Source organism: Myiozetetes cayanensis, unplaced genomic scaffold, assembly GCF_022539395.1.
Source record: "Myiozetetes cayanensis isolate MyiCay16 unplaced genomic scaffold, myiCay2020 scf1, whole genome shotgun sequence".
NCBI lineage: Eukaryota > Metazoa > Chordata > Aves > Passeriformes > Tyrannidae > Myiozetetes > Myiozetetes cayanensis.
The window spans coordinates 136,324,596-136,339,965 of record NW_026086604.1 but is presented as its reverse complement, the minus strand read 5'-3'; the positions used below and the strand labels follow the sequence as shown (position 1 = coordinate 136,339,965).

The following is a 15,370-nucleotide window of genomic DNA, read 5'->3' as shown; positions in this document are numbered from 1 at the left end:
ATTTTACTGCTTAATTTTACAGTAGGCAAATCAAGGCATTTGAGAAACATGTGGTTCTTTTTAAAGCTAGTGCCATGCATTATTTCTATGAATATATCCTCCTAACCTCAAACTAACCTTTATGTTGTGGTTCTTCAACTGCCCTTTCGGCACCTTTGTAGAAGTGGCATGTCCACAGCAAAACATCTGCCTTTTCCTGTTACCACTGGTTGGGGAGCAGATGCCCTGTAACTTTGAGTAGCGCAGGTGTGCTAGCTTTCCTAAAACCTTTGTGTAAATCAATGAATGAAATTTTGAAATACAAAGAGAGAGGAACAAGCCAAATGGGAGAGAGAATGGAAACAGCTTCATGTTGAATATAGTGGCAAGCTGAATAGCTGCTGGTTTGGAGAAAGTCTTTATTATCAGTGTGTGGCAAGCGTAATCTGGAAAAATAAGAGCTGACTCTGTCCCTAAAAAGAAAGGATATTTGTTCTGTCATCTGCTGTATTTAAGCTATACTATTTGACTTGTACCTAGCACTGAAGTTCAGGGCTAGTTTGGTTAGTGATTGCAATACTTCACATTATTTTATTGTTCCCCTCAGAGGTTCTTAAAAGTGTTTACTCCAAAGCAGCAACTAGAAGATACCCTGCAGGAATCAAATAATCACCTGAATAGCAATAGCAGTCTTACCAGCTGAAACTGTAAAGGTTTCTATATACTTAGTGACTGTAAGTTGTAAAAAAAAAAAAAAAAGAAAATGGAGAATAAAAAAAGCTGTGGAAAAACAGTTTTAAATGTGCCATGTTTTGGTTTTTTCCAGATTTCCCAAACTCTGTAGGCCTGGACTTATCCCTGTGTACAGGGATCTCTGTATAGGATTTCCATATGTACAGTAACCCAGTCTGCACAGAATGTCTAGAAATTTAGAATATCTCTACAGACATTGAGCAGAAAGTTTTGGTGGTGCCCAGTAGTTTCACTTAATTGGAGGATAAAGAAGATACATAATGGACTTGGTGTTTGATGCTGTAGATGGCAATAAAAGGATCAAAGGCTTATGCCCTGCATAGTTATTGCTCTATGAATCTGCTGTGGATCAAAGAGTTTTGATAAGCATCAGACCTACTGTGTATGAACTGTACAGTTTATATTTGATTGTTCAGTGAATCCTACATGTCCTGAAGGCAGTGGATTTACTGCACATGTGCATACCATGAGTGTGCATGTCTCTCTGTCCAGGAGTTCTGGTCATGAAATAGGATAGGTCTGTAACTTACAGTGCATGTTGCAAAGTGTGTGACCTCTGAGAAGAGCATCCAGGATTAAGATGATACTGGAGTTTCCAGTGCTTTTTAGTAATTCACAGTTACCTTTTTAAGTCCAGAACCATATATAAATGCATTTGTAATATAATTTTTAAAATGGCAAGGAATAGAAACTTTCCTATGGAATTACCTTACTGCAATATTGCAAGGTATTGCAGTATTGCGAGGAATTACCTTACTGTAGTATTGCATTTACTTTTATGTATTCTGTTCTAATGTGATTCTTTCCTCAAAGTGATTTTTGTCTTCCCAAGGTGCCTTACTGCTTGGGATCTTTGTAGCTGAATTTTCAATGGTCCAGATTGTTGGGATCTTTCAAGAAAATGTTTGAATAACTTACTGCAGTAGTTCTGTTGAGCATTAATGGCAAATAAGCAATATGTGTGATTGGATATTTAACAATAAGACATCTTTTAAGACCTCTTTGATTTTATTATACATTATTTACCTGGGTTTTAGCAATTTTTTTTAAGACTTCATCAGGCAACCTTTGGTCTTTGTCTGATAAAACCCACAAATTCTAAATGTTACAGAAATTTTGAAAGATAGCATGATTCTGTTTGAGAGATGTGATCAGAGCAGGTGCTCAGAAAAGGTCTGTGTCCTGGCCCTGTTCTTCCAGCTCAATATTGCCAGCATGCTAGTCCAGCTTTTCCAGGACTGAAGAGGCTTATGGGTGTATTTGTTCTAAAATGCCATGTAGTTTCTAACCTAGAATTAAACATCCATTTAAGAGGGATTTTTTTTTGTATATTTGTGTTCAAGCACATTGCTTCAGGCAATGCTTTTGTTTTGTCCATGAAACTTTTTCAATTCTAAATTTAATTTGATGTTCATTTAAATGCCAGAATATTTTTAATAAGTTTGTGTGTTATAGTATCCTTTGTAAGCAGTTTTAGTTTTGAGACAGTAATTTTTAAAAAAGAAATGCTGTATTTCATATTGCGGCTTTGTTATGTTTTTCTTACAGATAAACACCAACCCCCTTCAGACATTATACAAAGTTTTCAGAAGAAAAGTCAGTTTAGGACCATTGCTCCAAAAATGGTACCAAAAATTTTAACATCTGGAGTGGTTCCTTGTCTTCAGTCATCTTTGCCTGAGCCAAAGACGCCGATTTCAGCTGCAGGTTCTAAACCACTGGTGGTGCCAGCTCAGAACTACGCTGTCATGCAGGTGGCTGGTCAGGAGGGGACGTTTTCCCTGCTGGCTGTGCCATATGTGGCCCGTGCCCTAACACAGCAAGCCCAGCAGTCAAATGTGGCCCCCTCTGACAACCTAAAGCTGCCTATCCCTAGGTACCAGTATGTAAGGAATAAATTGCTGGGTGACAAAGAAATGGTGAAAATCTCTGGTTTGGGTGCACGTAAGAAGATTCCTACCAACGCATTGGTCTCATCACAGACTTCCCCTGTGTCTACTGTAACTGAAGACTGTCCTGAAGCTCATTCTAGTTCAGATTCAACTGAGCAAGCGACTCTAACAGACTGTGACTCATCTGAAATTGCAGTTGCCACAATAGTAAATAAAAGCAACTGTGTGGAATCTGGACCTCCTTTAATGAACAAAGCTGAAATTGTTAACAGTAAGATTTCTGTACCATCTCTAGTTAAAGACGCTTTATCCAAGCCAGCAAGTACAATTAATCCCCCAAACTAAGTCTACGCTCTGTGAAGACAGCATCAGAAACCACAAGAAAGTCAGTCATGACATCTGAGAAACTAAAGGAAAAACCCACAAATTCTGCAAATCCTGTTGCTGTCTTGTCACCAGCATTTCTTGGCAGTACAATACAGATGACTCCATCATCACCAAAAGGAAAACTTCCTATTTTGCCTTACTCAAGGACGAAAAACTCAGTGTTCAGTAAATCTAAGCAGAATATTAATGTTGTGGATGTTTCTGGTCCTTCACTAAGATGTGAATGTGAAAAGACACCAGCATTGACAAAAAAAAAAGCATTTGATAAGGAATTAGCTGTATCGTCTACACAAGTCCCCAAACAAACCATTCCAGAAAATGTCTTCTCTCCATCCAGTGAAGTGGATGTCGACAGTCTTAAAAAATTGAACAGTGCAGCCTCTAAAAAAAGAGGCAGGAGAAGAAGAGCCCCGGATGATTTATTGGCTTTTCAGACCAAGCGAAGGAAGTGCATCATTAACAAGTTTAGAGAAGGAAGAGAGAGAGCAAAGGTTGATATTCAGACACCTGAAGACAAAAAAGCAGAAGCAGTGAAGAAATACCGTAGTATCAGACCGAAGCCAGTGGTAGTTGTGCAGACCTTCGCTCCACTGACTTCTGCAGCAGTAGTAGAGACACCACCTCGTGTCCATTCAGAGCAAACAGTTCCTTTAAATGGTTCACTCGCCACCAAATGTTTGAGTTACAAGCAAAGTGACTCTACATCAGCTAAATCAAGCGATTCGAGTAGAAATGCATGTTCAGCCACACCTAAGACACTGCACAGATGTCCCGTTTGTAACCATACCTTCCAGTTCAAGCACCGTCTCCAGGACCACATGAACTCCCACACCAAGAAACGACCCTACATCTGTCGGATTTGCCAGAAGGCGTACATCCATTCTGGGAGGCTCAGCACGCATATGAAACTTCACCACAATGAAGGCAAACCCAAAAAGCTGGTGTGCTGTGAATTTTGTGCTAAGGTTTTTGGCCATGCAAAAGTGTATTTTGGCCACCTCAGAGAAGTCCACAGGGTTGTTATCAGCACAGAGCCCTCTCCTAGCGAGCAACAGATGCAAGATGCTTTAAAGAAGAGAGACACGAATATAAAAGAGACAGAAGAAACTACAGAGAGGTGAGCATTTTCACTAATTAAATGCTAGTGGAAATGGGATTTCAAGTTGTCAGTGGAATTTCATAAACATCACCATTAGGAAAATTGTTGCTTCCCCTCCTGCCAAGTGAGATTCCTAATGGTTTAAATATTGTCCTTTAATTTAGTCAATCCATTAGACCATCCAGTATATTTTAGCTGATTTATTGACTATAAAGCATTACTGACACTTGAGTATCCTAAGTAATTTTGCATATATTCTAGTAACACCCAACATATTGCCATTGGAGCTGTTTGGATCAGTTAGTTAATACTCTGTTAATCTGCACTGTCTTCTGTCCTACCTGTTTTGGGGGTTTCCCTAAAAGATAGGTGAACCAACTGCAGTAAGCAAGAAGTAATTCTTATTTCATTATTAGCTTATAGTTAGTTTTCCCTGTTAAATATCATTTCCTTCTATGGAGTGTTGTGAGCTAATCCATTTTGTGTGTTGATTACTGCTGCTTTTGCCATCATTCAGCCAAGTAGAAAAGTTAACATTTACCATATTAGGATGAATAAAACCTTCTTATACCTCTACATTGTGATTTTGGGGTGAAATTTCTTGACACAATATAAATGTTGGCTTTTTTGTTTGTTCCACTGTGCATTTACTTTCACTGAAGAACATTCAGGCCTTTAATGTGACTCCTCACCGCAACACTACAGTGCAATTTTACTCATTTTACTTTGTGTAGCTTCACTCTCTGGGGCATCAGTTAGAAATTTTTAAGGTCTTGAGCCTAAGAAACACCAGCACTTTTCTGTCAGTCTTACTAGTCATCACAAAGTGAATCATTTAGTTTATCTGTTTTGCTGGGTAATCTGTCTAATGTGTATAAATACAGTATTATCCTTTTCCTAGATGTTCTGAGAAGATTTCTGAGGAGATCTTGTTTTGATTGCCTTAGGTTACCAGGGACTGTGTATCCTTTATACTGCAGAGCTGTCCTAAATCAGGGAGAGGGGCTGTCTAATTGTGAATTAGGTATTCAGACTTTTCTAAACCATGTTACAGACTTTTAGGGGAAAAAAACCAAGAAACTTTGAAGTTTCATTGTTTCCATCTTGGAAAGGGAGGTGGGACATGTGATGTAGCCTTAAATTGATCTTAGATCACTCTCTGTAAACAAGGAAGTTTTAGTAGTACTCTACAGATAATAGTCATTTTTCACTTTTCTAGCACAGCACTAGAAGTATTTGGATTGATCTCACTGAATCAGGAACTTTAAAAAATATTATCAACCTTTTATTAAAAGGCTAGTGTTGTTAAAAGGTTATTTCTACCGAGGCAATTCTTAAATTCAGAAGTGTCAAATAACATTTAGTTTCAGTTGCTTCCTAAACAACCTTACAATTATTTTCTTTTTTTTTTTCCCCCTCTTCCAAATGAATTAGATACTGTAAAGACAATTCTTATTTTTAATTGAAAGTGTTTCATGACTGTCATCTCTTCTTGGAACTTATGACAGAAATTGCCATCCCTCTTCTGTGCCTGGCTAATACTGAAATAGTTTGTATTTCCTTTTTTTTTTTTTAACAGGGGAAATAAGTGCAATCTTGAGGACCTATTCCATAACCCGGGAGGAGTGAAAATGCAGGTCAAATGTGGTCGATGCCAGTTTATTGCACAGTCTTTTGGTGAAATGAAGTTCCATTTACTGTGCTGTCATGGAGAAGAGATTCAGGGAAGAGTTACGGAAGGGGCTTTGCAAGGAAATAGAGGAGCGAAAGGGGAACTGATCAAACATACAACCCACTTCTGGAAACAGCACAATGAGAGAAGACATTTAGCAAAATGCAGTGCCCATGAGGAGGAGCTTTATACTTTTCCAAAACTGAAAAGACAGATATACTTCCAACATCAGAATAATGTCAATATTTTATCTAAAGGTGAAGGGACTCAGGCAAGAAGTGGTGAAACCAGCAAGGAGATGCAAAATATGGGGTTTGGTACAGCAAGCAAAAAAATGGAATTTTGGTCTAAAGCAGGCTATAACTGCATTTTATGCAAACAGTTATTTGGAAAAAAAGAGGATCTTTTTTATCATTGGAAGAGTCATCATAATTGCGAAGACCCTTCCACTTTATGGACAATTTTTAGTTTAGTATCAAAACAAGGGATTACTGAATTTTCTAAAAATGGTGAATATTGAAGCTCAGTTCTACAATGTTATGAAAAACATTAACTACCTTACCAAATTTTTTAGGTGTTTTCACTATCTTGCTAAACTAATTCAATAGAAGTATCGCTTCAAAGTTTTGTTGAGTGGGTTTATTGTTTGTTTTTTTAAGTTATGCTAATCTTTATTTTGGTGAATAGAAAGTTTATTTACTCAGTGTCATTCCAGATGGGTACTTGGAAGCTGATTAAAAAACTGTACTTAAAATTTGTGTTTAAGGAACTTTATAGCAGCAAAAACCCAATACTAATGATTAACATCAAAGAAAAAGATCGAGTTAAATTATACTGTACTCACTGAAATAAATCAATTTATATGAAGCAATCTCAATCTTGAATGAAACGACAAAGCCTAGTGTAAGTTTAATTTCAGTCCCAATTGTGCTTCCAAATTCTGTGGTAAATACATGTTTCCATGCAGTTCTGTTTGTCACTTGTGCATACCTGCAGCTGGCATTCAGGAGCTTTATAATCTGTAATTTCAGAAAGTTTCATTCTGGTTTCCTTGATTTTAGTGTCTTCAACCACGTTTATTGCTTGCAGGCCTTTTTTGTATTAAATTCTGTCCTGGCAATAGCAAAGATTTTGTATTTTATGAATAAAAAATCTACGTATATTTATTTGCCTGTGGCTTTTTGGGTTGAAGATGAATTATTTGCCGACCATGAAGATGAAGCCCTTCAGGCTTGACTGCTTTATGAAAAAGAACAAGTTTGGTTTAAAAATAGTGATCTGAGTTGGTTACACGTGGGAAGTCTGACATTGTGCAGTAGACTGCACGTCTCACAGTTCACTTTTAGTGCATTCCTTGTACCTCCAGTCACAGCAGCACCACTGCCAACACTGTTAGCACTCTGCCTTTTGCACCCTTGGTGTATCACTTTTGTACCTCTACAGCTGATCCAGTCTCTGGCTCTAAAGAGGAATTGTTCCTTCACTCGTGAGTCTGTGGTACAGGGAGTGAGCTGTTTTCACTTGTGTTGCCAGATTTGCTGTACTAGAGGAACTGTGTGCAACACCTTAACCTTCCAGTGTCAGGAGCTGGTAACCATTCCCATACCAGGGAGCAAAGCTGTGGCAGCCTGGGGTGCAGGGGCAGTGCATCCTGTGATCCCTGGCAGCAGGGCAGGCAAGGGTGGGGATCATTGCAGCACATCTCCAAGGGGGCAAGTCTGGTCAGGCTGTAAGGGATGGAGTTTTGGAGCTCAGCTTTGACAAAAAGGTCATTGAAACCATTGAATCTCGTTTGAAATTGGTGTTTGAACTGCTGTTACTCAAAGCCTTACGTACCACTGAATTATTTTGGGAGTAATAAAGGAGGCAGTCTAAGAAATCACTTACATCACTGTTCAGCGGAAGTCAGAACACATCAGAGGGCAAGCTGAAAAATACACCAGTACTGTCCCTACAGTGCTCCTCTATTCATTTCTGTGGTCAACTGTAATTGAGGGTTTGCAACTATGAAAGAGCCATTCTTAAAATGTCCTGGGTCCCTCTCACTGTTTTGCAAAAATTATGGTGATGAGAACATGAGAAGAGATCTAAAAATGTTGGGCTTTCTGAGTGGGATTCCAGAAGCTGTTGCAATACTTTGTGTATGTGTTTTGTTTTTAAACAGTAAAGGCAGTTTTGATGAGCTAATAGTTTTGAATACAATTTCTTGCTGTGTGGTGCTTTGCCCTGGAGATGAACTGTAGGGCAGGAGCCAAGTATAATAAAAGACAAAAAGAAAATGCTCACAGAACTATACAGGTGCTTGGTAAGGTAGAAGAATCCCTGTGGATTCTCAAAACTTCCTTCCTACTGTCTTTTGTTTTAATACATATTTGTGCTGTTTCTTTGCTTTTGTATATTTGGTTTTTGTGCTGAATTACTATAAAATACTACTTATTCTTGACACACACATCTTTAATGCCTACAATATATTCATATTTATTTTCATGAGCACATTTGGAAAGGAATAAAGTCATTGTTTGATATCAAACTGAATCCGTATTTAATATAGTAGAGTGTGTTGCATTTAGAAGCATTTTTTACCTCCCCCAACTTTAAAATCAAATTGAAGTTAAATCCTTTAACTTTAAAAATCAAATAGCATGGTGTTTTCCCTGAAACAGAAATGTGAGAACAATGCCTCCTTCCCATAGTTATACTATATCAAAGGGAAGTTCATTCCCTCAACATGCATTTTAAGAGTTGGGGAAAAAAAATTAAAAGATTTGATCATGTTCTTTATTTAGAATTAACATCAAATCACCCTTCTTGCAAAATCACATGTCCCATGGTATAGTTTAAAATGAGCTGATGTGAATGTGGAACTGAGTGCCTCCTGTTCAGGAACACCACCAGCGATGGCAAAGTTGTCCTTTAAAAATATTTTCAAAAAGTATTTGTTAAAAACAGTGGTGCATCAGAGCCAGTGATGTAGATGAGTTGTTTGGTCGTGGTCATCAGTGCCTTTCAGTGAGGAGGAGGTGCAGTGGTGAGGGGAGGAAGGACTTTGGGATGTGGGAGTCAGTTGCATTTTTTTTAATAGAAGTTTTCATGTACGGTTCTTTTCATCATGTTTTTGTGCTTCCTTCCCTTTCTGTAGTCCAGGCAAAATTGTAAAGGTCTCAGCTTTCAGCAGTTTAAAGCCTGAAAACATGTTTTAAAGCATAAGTTCTAAGCCACTTCTCAGTGTCCTCATAAATGTTTAAAATTAGAAGCCTTTTTTCTGAGCCTGAAAGCATTCTTATGTTTCAGGCTATTACGATTATGGTAGATTATGAAAGGTTGGGATTTTTGAAAATAACTTTGCATTAAATACAGATGTGTCCTTTGTTTAAGATGTGTTTGTTTTGCATTTTTGTTCATTTTGATAACATTTGGAGTTAGGAAGTGAGCCTTTATAGGCAGCAACATTAAGTAGTGGATGTTTGCTGCTCAGCAGAAGGGTTGTTATGAATACAGTTTGCTGTTTACCTTGAAGCTGGACAAGTTAACATCTGGTTTTGCACATAAATTATGTTTTTAAATTGTTAAACCGAATGTTATTGTTTTTGTAGCTGTAGTTTTGTTCGCTCTGATTTTTCATTAAATCTCTGTTTCAGCTTCACTGTTCAACTTTAAAGCTGTTCCTCACATGGAAAGTTGTTCCTTCATCATCACACCATAAATAATCAAAGCTGGAGGAGTTCCATCGCTTTTCTGGCTTGCAGAATATTGCCCTTCTCCAGCTGCAGAGCTACAATTTCCTATGGCTAACTTGACATAGTTGCTGGCAGTAAATGTTTTACTTCATTTATTTATTTATTAGAATTCAAATCTCTGCTCTTTAGCTCGATCAGAGTTTCTGTCATACCTCATTAGATACTTATTTTATCTACTATTCTTGGATCCCTTTAACGAAAGTGTCATAAGAAGGATGAACAGGTATTTAAGGGAGCAGATTTCTACCCTCACTTTGTGCAGATGATACTGATGTTTGAGAATCACCAGCTTATCTGGGCTCAGCCGCGTAGTATATTATATTTCTACAACACATCCACCTACACGTGCATCTATTTTGGAACGAAATGTATACTTCAAATTCAGCTGTCAGTTATTATTACCAAACCTGTAAATGTAGGTTATTATGCGTAAAGATTAAAATGCTATTAACTGTAGTAGGTTTGATTGTCAAATTCCTTATAGCTCTGAAAAATGAAAATCTCTGTGTGCTGAGGATGACACAGAAAAAATCTGGTTTCGTGAAGAAAATTCGAATGGCTTAAAGGTTGTCCTCATTTCAGTGTGTGCTTTTACAGCTGATCTGTCACATTGCAGGATTTTCTCCACATTTATTAAATTGCCATACATTTCCTTGGTTAGGAATAAAAAAGAAGATCTGAGTCTGCAAGCAGGTTTCCAGAAAAAATGTATTTACTTCTTTTTTCTGTACAAGTAGACACGTCCATGAACTTGAAATAGTCTTGGTGGCCTTGGATGTACATGCACAACATGGGGAAACATGCAAGGTTTGGGCTTTGGAGCGTGACTTCATGAGGCTGACCATTCTGCAGCTGAAAAGTAGAAACTAGAAACTTGAGTGTAAAAATAACTTAGTTTTCAGAGTTGAGTGAATTCCTAATACCTTATTGACAAACCTTCAAGAAATCCTGAAAAATTAGAAGAGCATACCTCTCTACTTGTGCTGTGTTTGGCAATTTTATTGACATAGTAGTACCAGAGGTGTTCTTAAATATGATATGGCTGGTGCTGTAGAGTACAAAGAAAGAGCGTTTGTTTGTTTGTTTGTTTGTTTGCTTGTTTTTTTTGGTTGGTTGGTTTGGTTTGTTTCTTTTTCTTCTTCAATTTATTGGTTTTCTATGTAAGCATTGGAAATTATGGGATGAGTTATGATGAATTGTGATTTCTGCTGCTGACAAATCTAGAAACATTATTCCGAGTTTACTTTCAGAAACTTCCCATTTTAGTCTAGAATAACAGGTGAAATCAACGAGAAGCAAATTCTATTTGAAAGATATTTGAGCAAACTCTTCCATATCTGGATTTCCCTGCATAGTTACACCACTGTAGATGAAGTTTATAGATGATAGGTCTACTGATATGTGCAAACACTTTATTCTTATCCAGAGCTACTTAGAGAGGTGAAGGGAAGTATGAATTAAAAAACTATCCCTATCTTCTCTTTAGCTTGAATTTTGTTAAATATTTCTGCTGTTGTGCCATTACAGATTGTGTTCCAAGGCCTGTATGTACTCAAACACTTTCTAAGGAACTTACAGCATAATTCAGTGGAGGAAAGGGAAGAAAGATGTCAGGGAAAGTAGTAATGATGGAGTTTGGCACTATTTATTGAATATAGGTTCAAGCTTCAGTATGACTACCCTTTGATGGAAGAGTCCTGGAGCCTTAAACTTCTCCCTTCCACCCCCTCTGGTTACATTGTTCCAGATTCTGCTCTCATTTAAGGTGTATCAGTTTGGAGCACCCTTAGCTTCTTCGGGCCCAAGCTTTTCTAAGTGGCATAGCTGACTTTGCAGATGTCCTTTTCCTTTGGTATCTCGGTTACATGCTTGTAGTTAGGTGAGCCTCATGCTGGCTGCTGAGAGCAGCTGCTGCCAGACTTGAAGTGTGGTCATTCTGTTTTCTGAGGAAAGCATCTTTTAGCTTTAGTCTGTAAAAATTAAAAGCTGTTCTTAACAAATTAGAAAATGGTTTACTCGGTTTCCTGCAGATGCAAAACTGATAAGTAGTAGGAAAAAGAAGTGAAGTGTTGGTATAAGAGAAAGCAGCTGCTAAAGGTGATTTGGTGTATTTAGATATCATCGTAAAAGACTAGAATGTTCCATTACCTAGTTAGAATCAAATAATAGAGAAGTTCCATAAAAGTGTCTCCCCTTGCCTCTTTTCCTTTTTTCCCCTCTTTTCCTTCTTTCCTTCTTTTCTTTTTCGTCTTCCTAGCCACCCTAACTTTTCAGCATCCATTCTGTCTGAATGCAATTTATAAAAGTCTAGTTCAGCCAGCATTGTGTCTGGCAGATTTGCTGCTAGCCAAACCCAGGGACTGAGTGGTTATGAACACTCTTTTGGAGAATGTTTCAGGTAAACACTGGTTGCAGGGGATCCTAGAGGTCAGCTGGAGCAGCCTCCTGCCCAAAGTAGGGCTTAGCACCAGCCCAGGAGCAGAGCAGTGGTTTTGCTTCTTGGAAACCATTTCTGTTGCTGTTCCTGCTGATCCATCACCAGTGGGGGGTCACGAGTGTAAACAAGGCTTCAGTATAGCAGCTGATCCTTCAAGCGCTGTCACAAGCAATTTTATGACTTTTGTAAAGCAAGCACGAAAACTGGGACAAAAAAATCTCCCCAAACCCAAATAAAGTTACAGTTTCAGCTGGCAATCCTTCAGTAGTGAGAACATCTCGTAGCACAACCCCCAGTTTTGTTGCTACAGACCATGGCCAAGCCTCTTTACCCACACAAAGCAGCTCACACTCCTTTAGCTACTCTTGTTTTTTCTGAGACTTCAGGCTCCCTGCCTTTCACATGCAGTGAATAGACTCCTTTTTTTCTACAGCTGATTCAGGGCAAACTAAAGCATTTTATTTCCTGAATGCTAAGTAATTTTGTGCAGCTTCAGGTTTAATCTGGCTTTTGAACACACACCCAATCAAGAAGATCAATACACCTTCCTAGTGCTAGAAGCAGTGAGTGACACAGTGAGGGAGGAAAGCAATAAATATCCCCATGACCATACCTTTGAAGCAATGCAGTTGCTTGCCTTTCACTGGAAGTTTAATTTCTTCGTGTTTTTAGTTAAAAGCTTTTGATAACTTCAGCTGCACTAAGTACACTGCAATACTTCGCTATTCAAATAAATCCTTTTTCAGCTCTGAGTCCTTGGAGTTTGAATCCCATCCAGCCATTTTCTGCTATCTGCCAATTCCTTCCTAAGTGCAAACCCAACACGCTTGCCAATAAATCCACCTTCGTGCCATTTAAAGTCATCTGCTGGTTTTTTTTCTGGAGCTAATCAAAGGTTGCAAGAAGACATTTTTTAAAGGGAACCGGCTCTAGGATTCAAGCCATCTAAATTGTGCAAGGTAATTAAAAGAAATTGCAGCTAACTATTAAATAGAGAAATGGTATAGACTATTAGAAAGCTTGCATATTGGTATTATCTTTTATGAATATTTGGAGAGCAAGTTTTCCAGGGAAGACTTTTGAGGTTTATGCTGTTTTATGTGCTACTCTCCTAATCCACGTTTTAGACTCCCAAGCCCAGCATGGCAGAGCCCAACCCTGCTTCCTAAGTTGATTGCAGTCTGTTAAAGCACCATTTTATTTTTGCCTTGTGAGACAGCTGGGCTGATAAATAGATGGGATACTGGCACTCCAGGAGACAACCACACTGTCTGCACAGGTTAATAGCCTCATGTCTTTCAAGAGCAGCATTTCCAGTGTCTTTATACAGGCATGCACACAAAATCACACACAAAATTATAAAAGGATTAAGTCTCTGGAACATTTTTAACTTTTGTGTTAGTGCCTCACTGCACAGTGTATCCTAGTTATTTTTATTTTATTAAAATGCAGTAACAGTGTTGTTAATATTATATTGCTAATATATCAATGGCTGATCTAAACCCTGAAATACACAGTGGTCACACGAGTTCTTCCAGGAAATTGGATTAATTGTTGCATTGTTGGAATTTCTTTTAAAAAACATGCTACTCCTGCTGGGTAACACCACATGTAAGGCTTAAACGATATTTCTGAGAGTGATTTACTGGTCCATCATAAAAGTCTGGTGATAAACCTTTCCACTGGGATTTGCTTACATTAGGAAGCAATGCAGGTGGCAGTCTATTTCAACATGGAATGGATTTTTTCCCCTTTCTTTCTGATGAATGAAGTGCTTATGTACGGTGAGAGACTGAAAAAAATGAGAAGCCTTCAGCCCTTAGAGGATCCATCTCCACATGCAGGCAGAGTTCAGGGAAACTCTGATTCTGTACCTGCTCACCTCACGTGTGATGGGAGCCCTGGGTGATGTTTGTGCCGGCCTGGGAACACAGCTCAGCAAAAGCTCCTCACTGCAGCCAAGAGTCTGAGTTTGGAAACAGAGACCATCGTGTGCAGCACAAGAGGGTGTGCTGACACCAAACTCATTTCATTTAATAAAATTCCCCAAATCTTCACGGTAGGAGTCCTTTATCCTTTGAGCTTTTGTCTTGTGTTTTCATTTTGTGCATCATAGATGGGATCTGGGTTTGAGTTAGTGCTCAGCAGCTTGGCTGTTCTGAAGCTGCATCATGTGCCAGACCTCTCTCTTTGGTTACATCTAATACCTAGTGTCTTCCTCCCAAATGAGTCATTTGGTGTCAATGACAAACATTTGATGGTTTTTACTGTCAAGTATCATATGCAAATCTCTTCACAGTTCACATTCTTCAATTATTGTAGCACTTGATTAAATCAGCCCTTTTAAAAGGGATCCGGGTTCACTAATAGTGTTTCCTGTAATGCACATCTCTAGAGAAAACTTCAGATCTGACTTTTATAGTCAGAGCCAATTAGACTCATCCTTTTTTCCCCTTTGTCTCTGCAGCATTCAGATGAATTGCATTTTTCAGGCACAGTTCAAGCAGACTGTCAGGTTTCCAGGGCTCTTTGCCTCCTAGGCTCCACATTCCCACTGTCAACCATGAAAAATAATTCCCCTTTTTGCAGTTGTGGCCAAGGAAAGGAAGATGATAAATCCAAAAGTTAGATTTAATGGGTGAAGTATATTATTGTTTGCTCAGCACTGAATAAGGTTTTGTTCCAGGAGATATGGTTGATGCAGGGCATGGGAAGCCTTCTCCAGTTTAAAGCTTTCTAGCTCATGAAGTTTTTAGGATTCATTCTCACTTGGAAGAAAATTTAGGTGTTTGTTAGTAAAAATATTCTCAGAATCCCTGAAATGTGGCAGTGGTTTTGAAAAACAGCAGGCTGGACAAAAAAAAAAAAACACCAGGAAAAAGAAACTAAACTGTAAACTCAGAGTAACAGCCCTCAAGAAAAACTCAACAAAAATCCCCAACTTATGCAGGCTCTCTGAGTGTAAATAACTGCTTTCAGATAAAATTCACATTAGAGAGGTCTTGCTGTTCAATTGCTCTCATGAAATTGCAATATGATTGAGAACAACTTTTGAACCAGAAGAAAACATTAGATCTTTTCATTCTGGAGGACAAAGAAATTCTCCCTGAGGTAGGGGAGAGGTGCAGGTATGAAGTTAACTTGGAGTCATTGCTCAGTTCTCTGTGCAGCATTTGTTTGCAATGTTCTTCTCTTTGCCATAATGCCATGGTAGTGCTTGTCAGTGGAGAATAAATGGTAGAACTTTAATCACTGCTAAGTCTGCAAATCGATTGAACCTTCACTGTACAGCAACAGGAGTCTTCAGTTAAAAAAAAAAAAAAGCCATTGCAATGAAGCCCAAGTGTCTCCTCATTCACCTTTTCACCTTTCAAGTTTTCTGCCCCTGTTATTATCAGTGTTAGATTTTATACA

General features: G+C 38.4%; 1 protein-coding gene across 1 annotated transcript in view; it reads left to right on the top strand.

The window, feature by feature from the left end:
* The window catches only part of ZNF438 (zinc finger protein 438), a 47,629-nt gene extending 40,681 nt beyond the window's left edge, over positions 1–6,948 (top strand). The window contains 3 exon segments of the mRNA XM_050320221.1: positions 2,281–2,958; positions 2,961–4,128; positions 5,690–6,948. Of these exon segments, the coding sequence (XP_050176178.1) occupies positions 2,281–2,958; positions 2,961–4,128; positions 5,690–6,302 (2,459 nt within the window). The 3' untranslated portion in view covers positions 6,303–6,948.
* Positions 6,949–15,370: the final 8,422 nt, after the last annotated feature.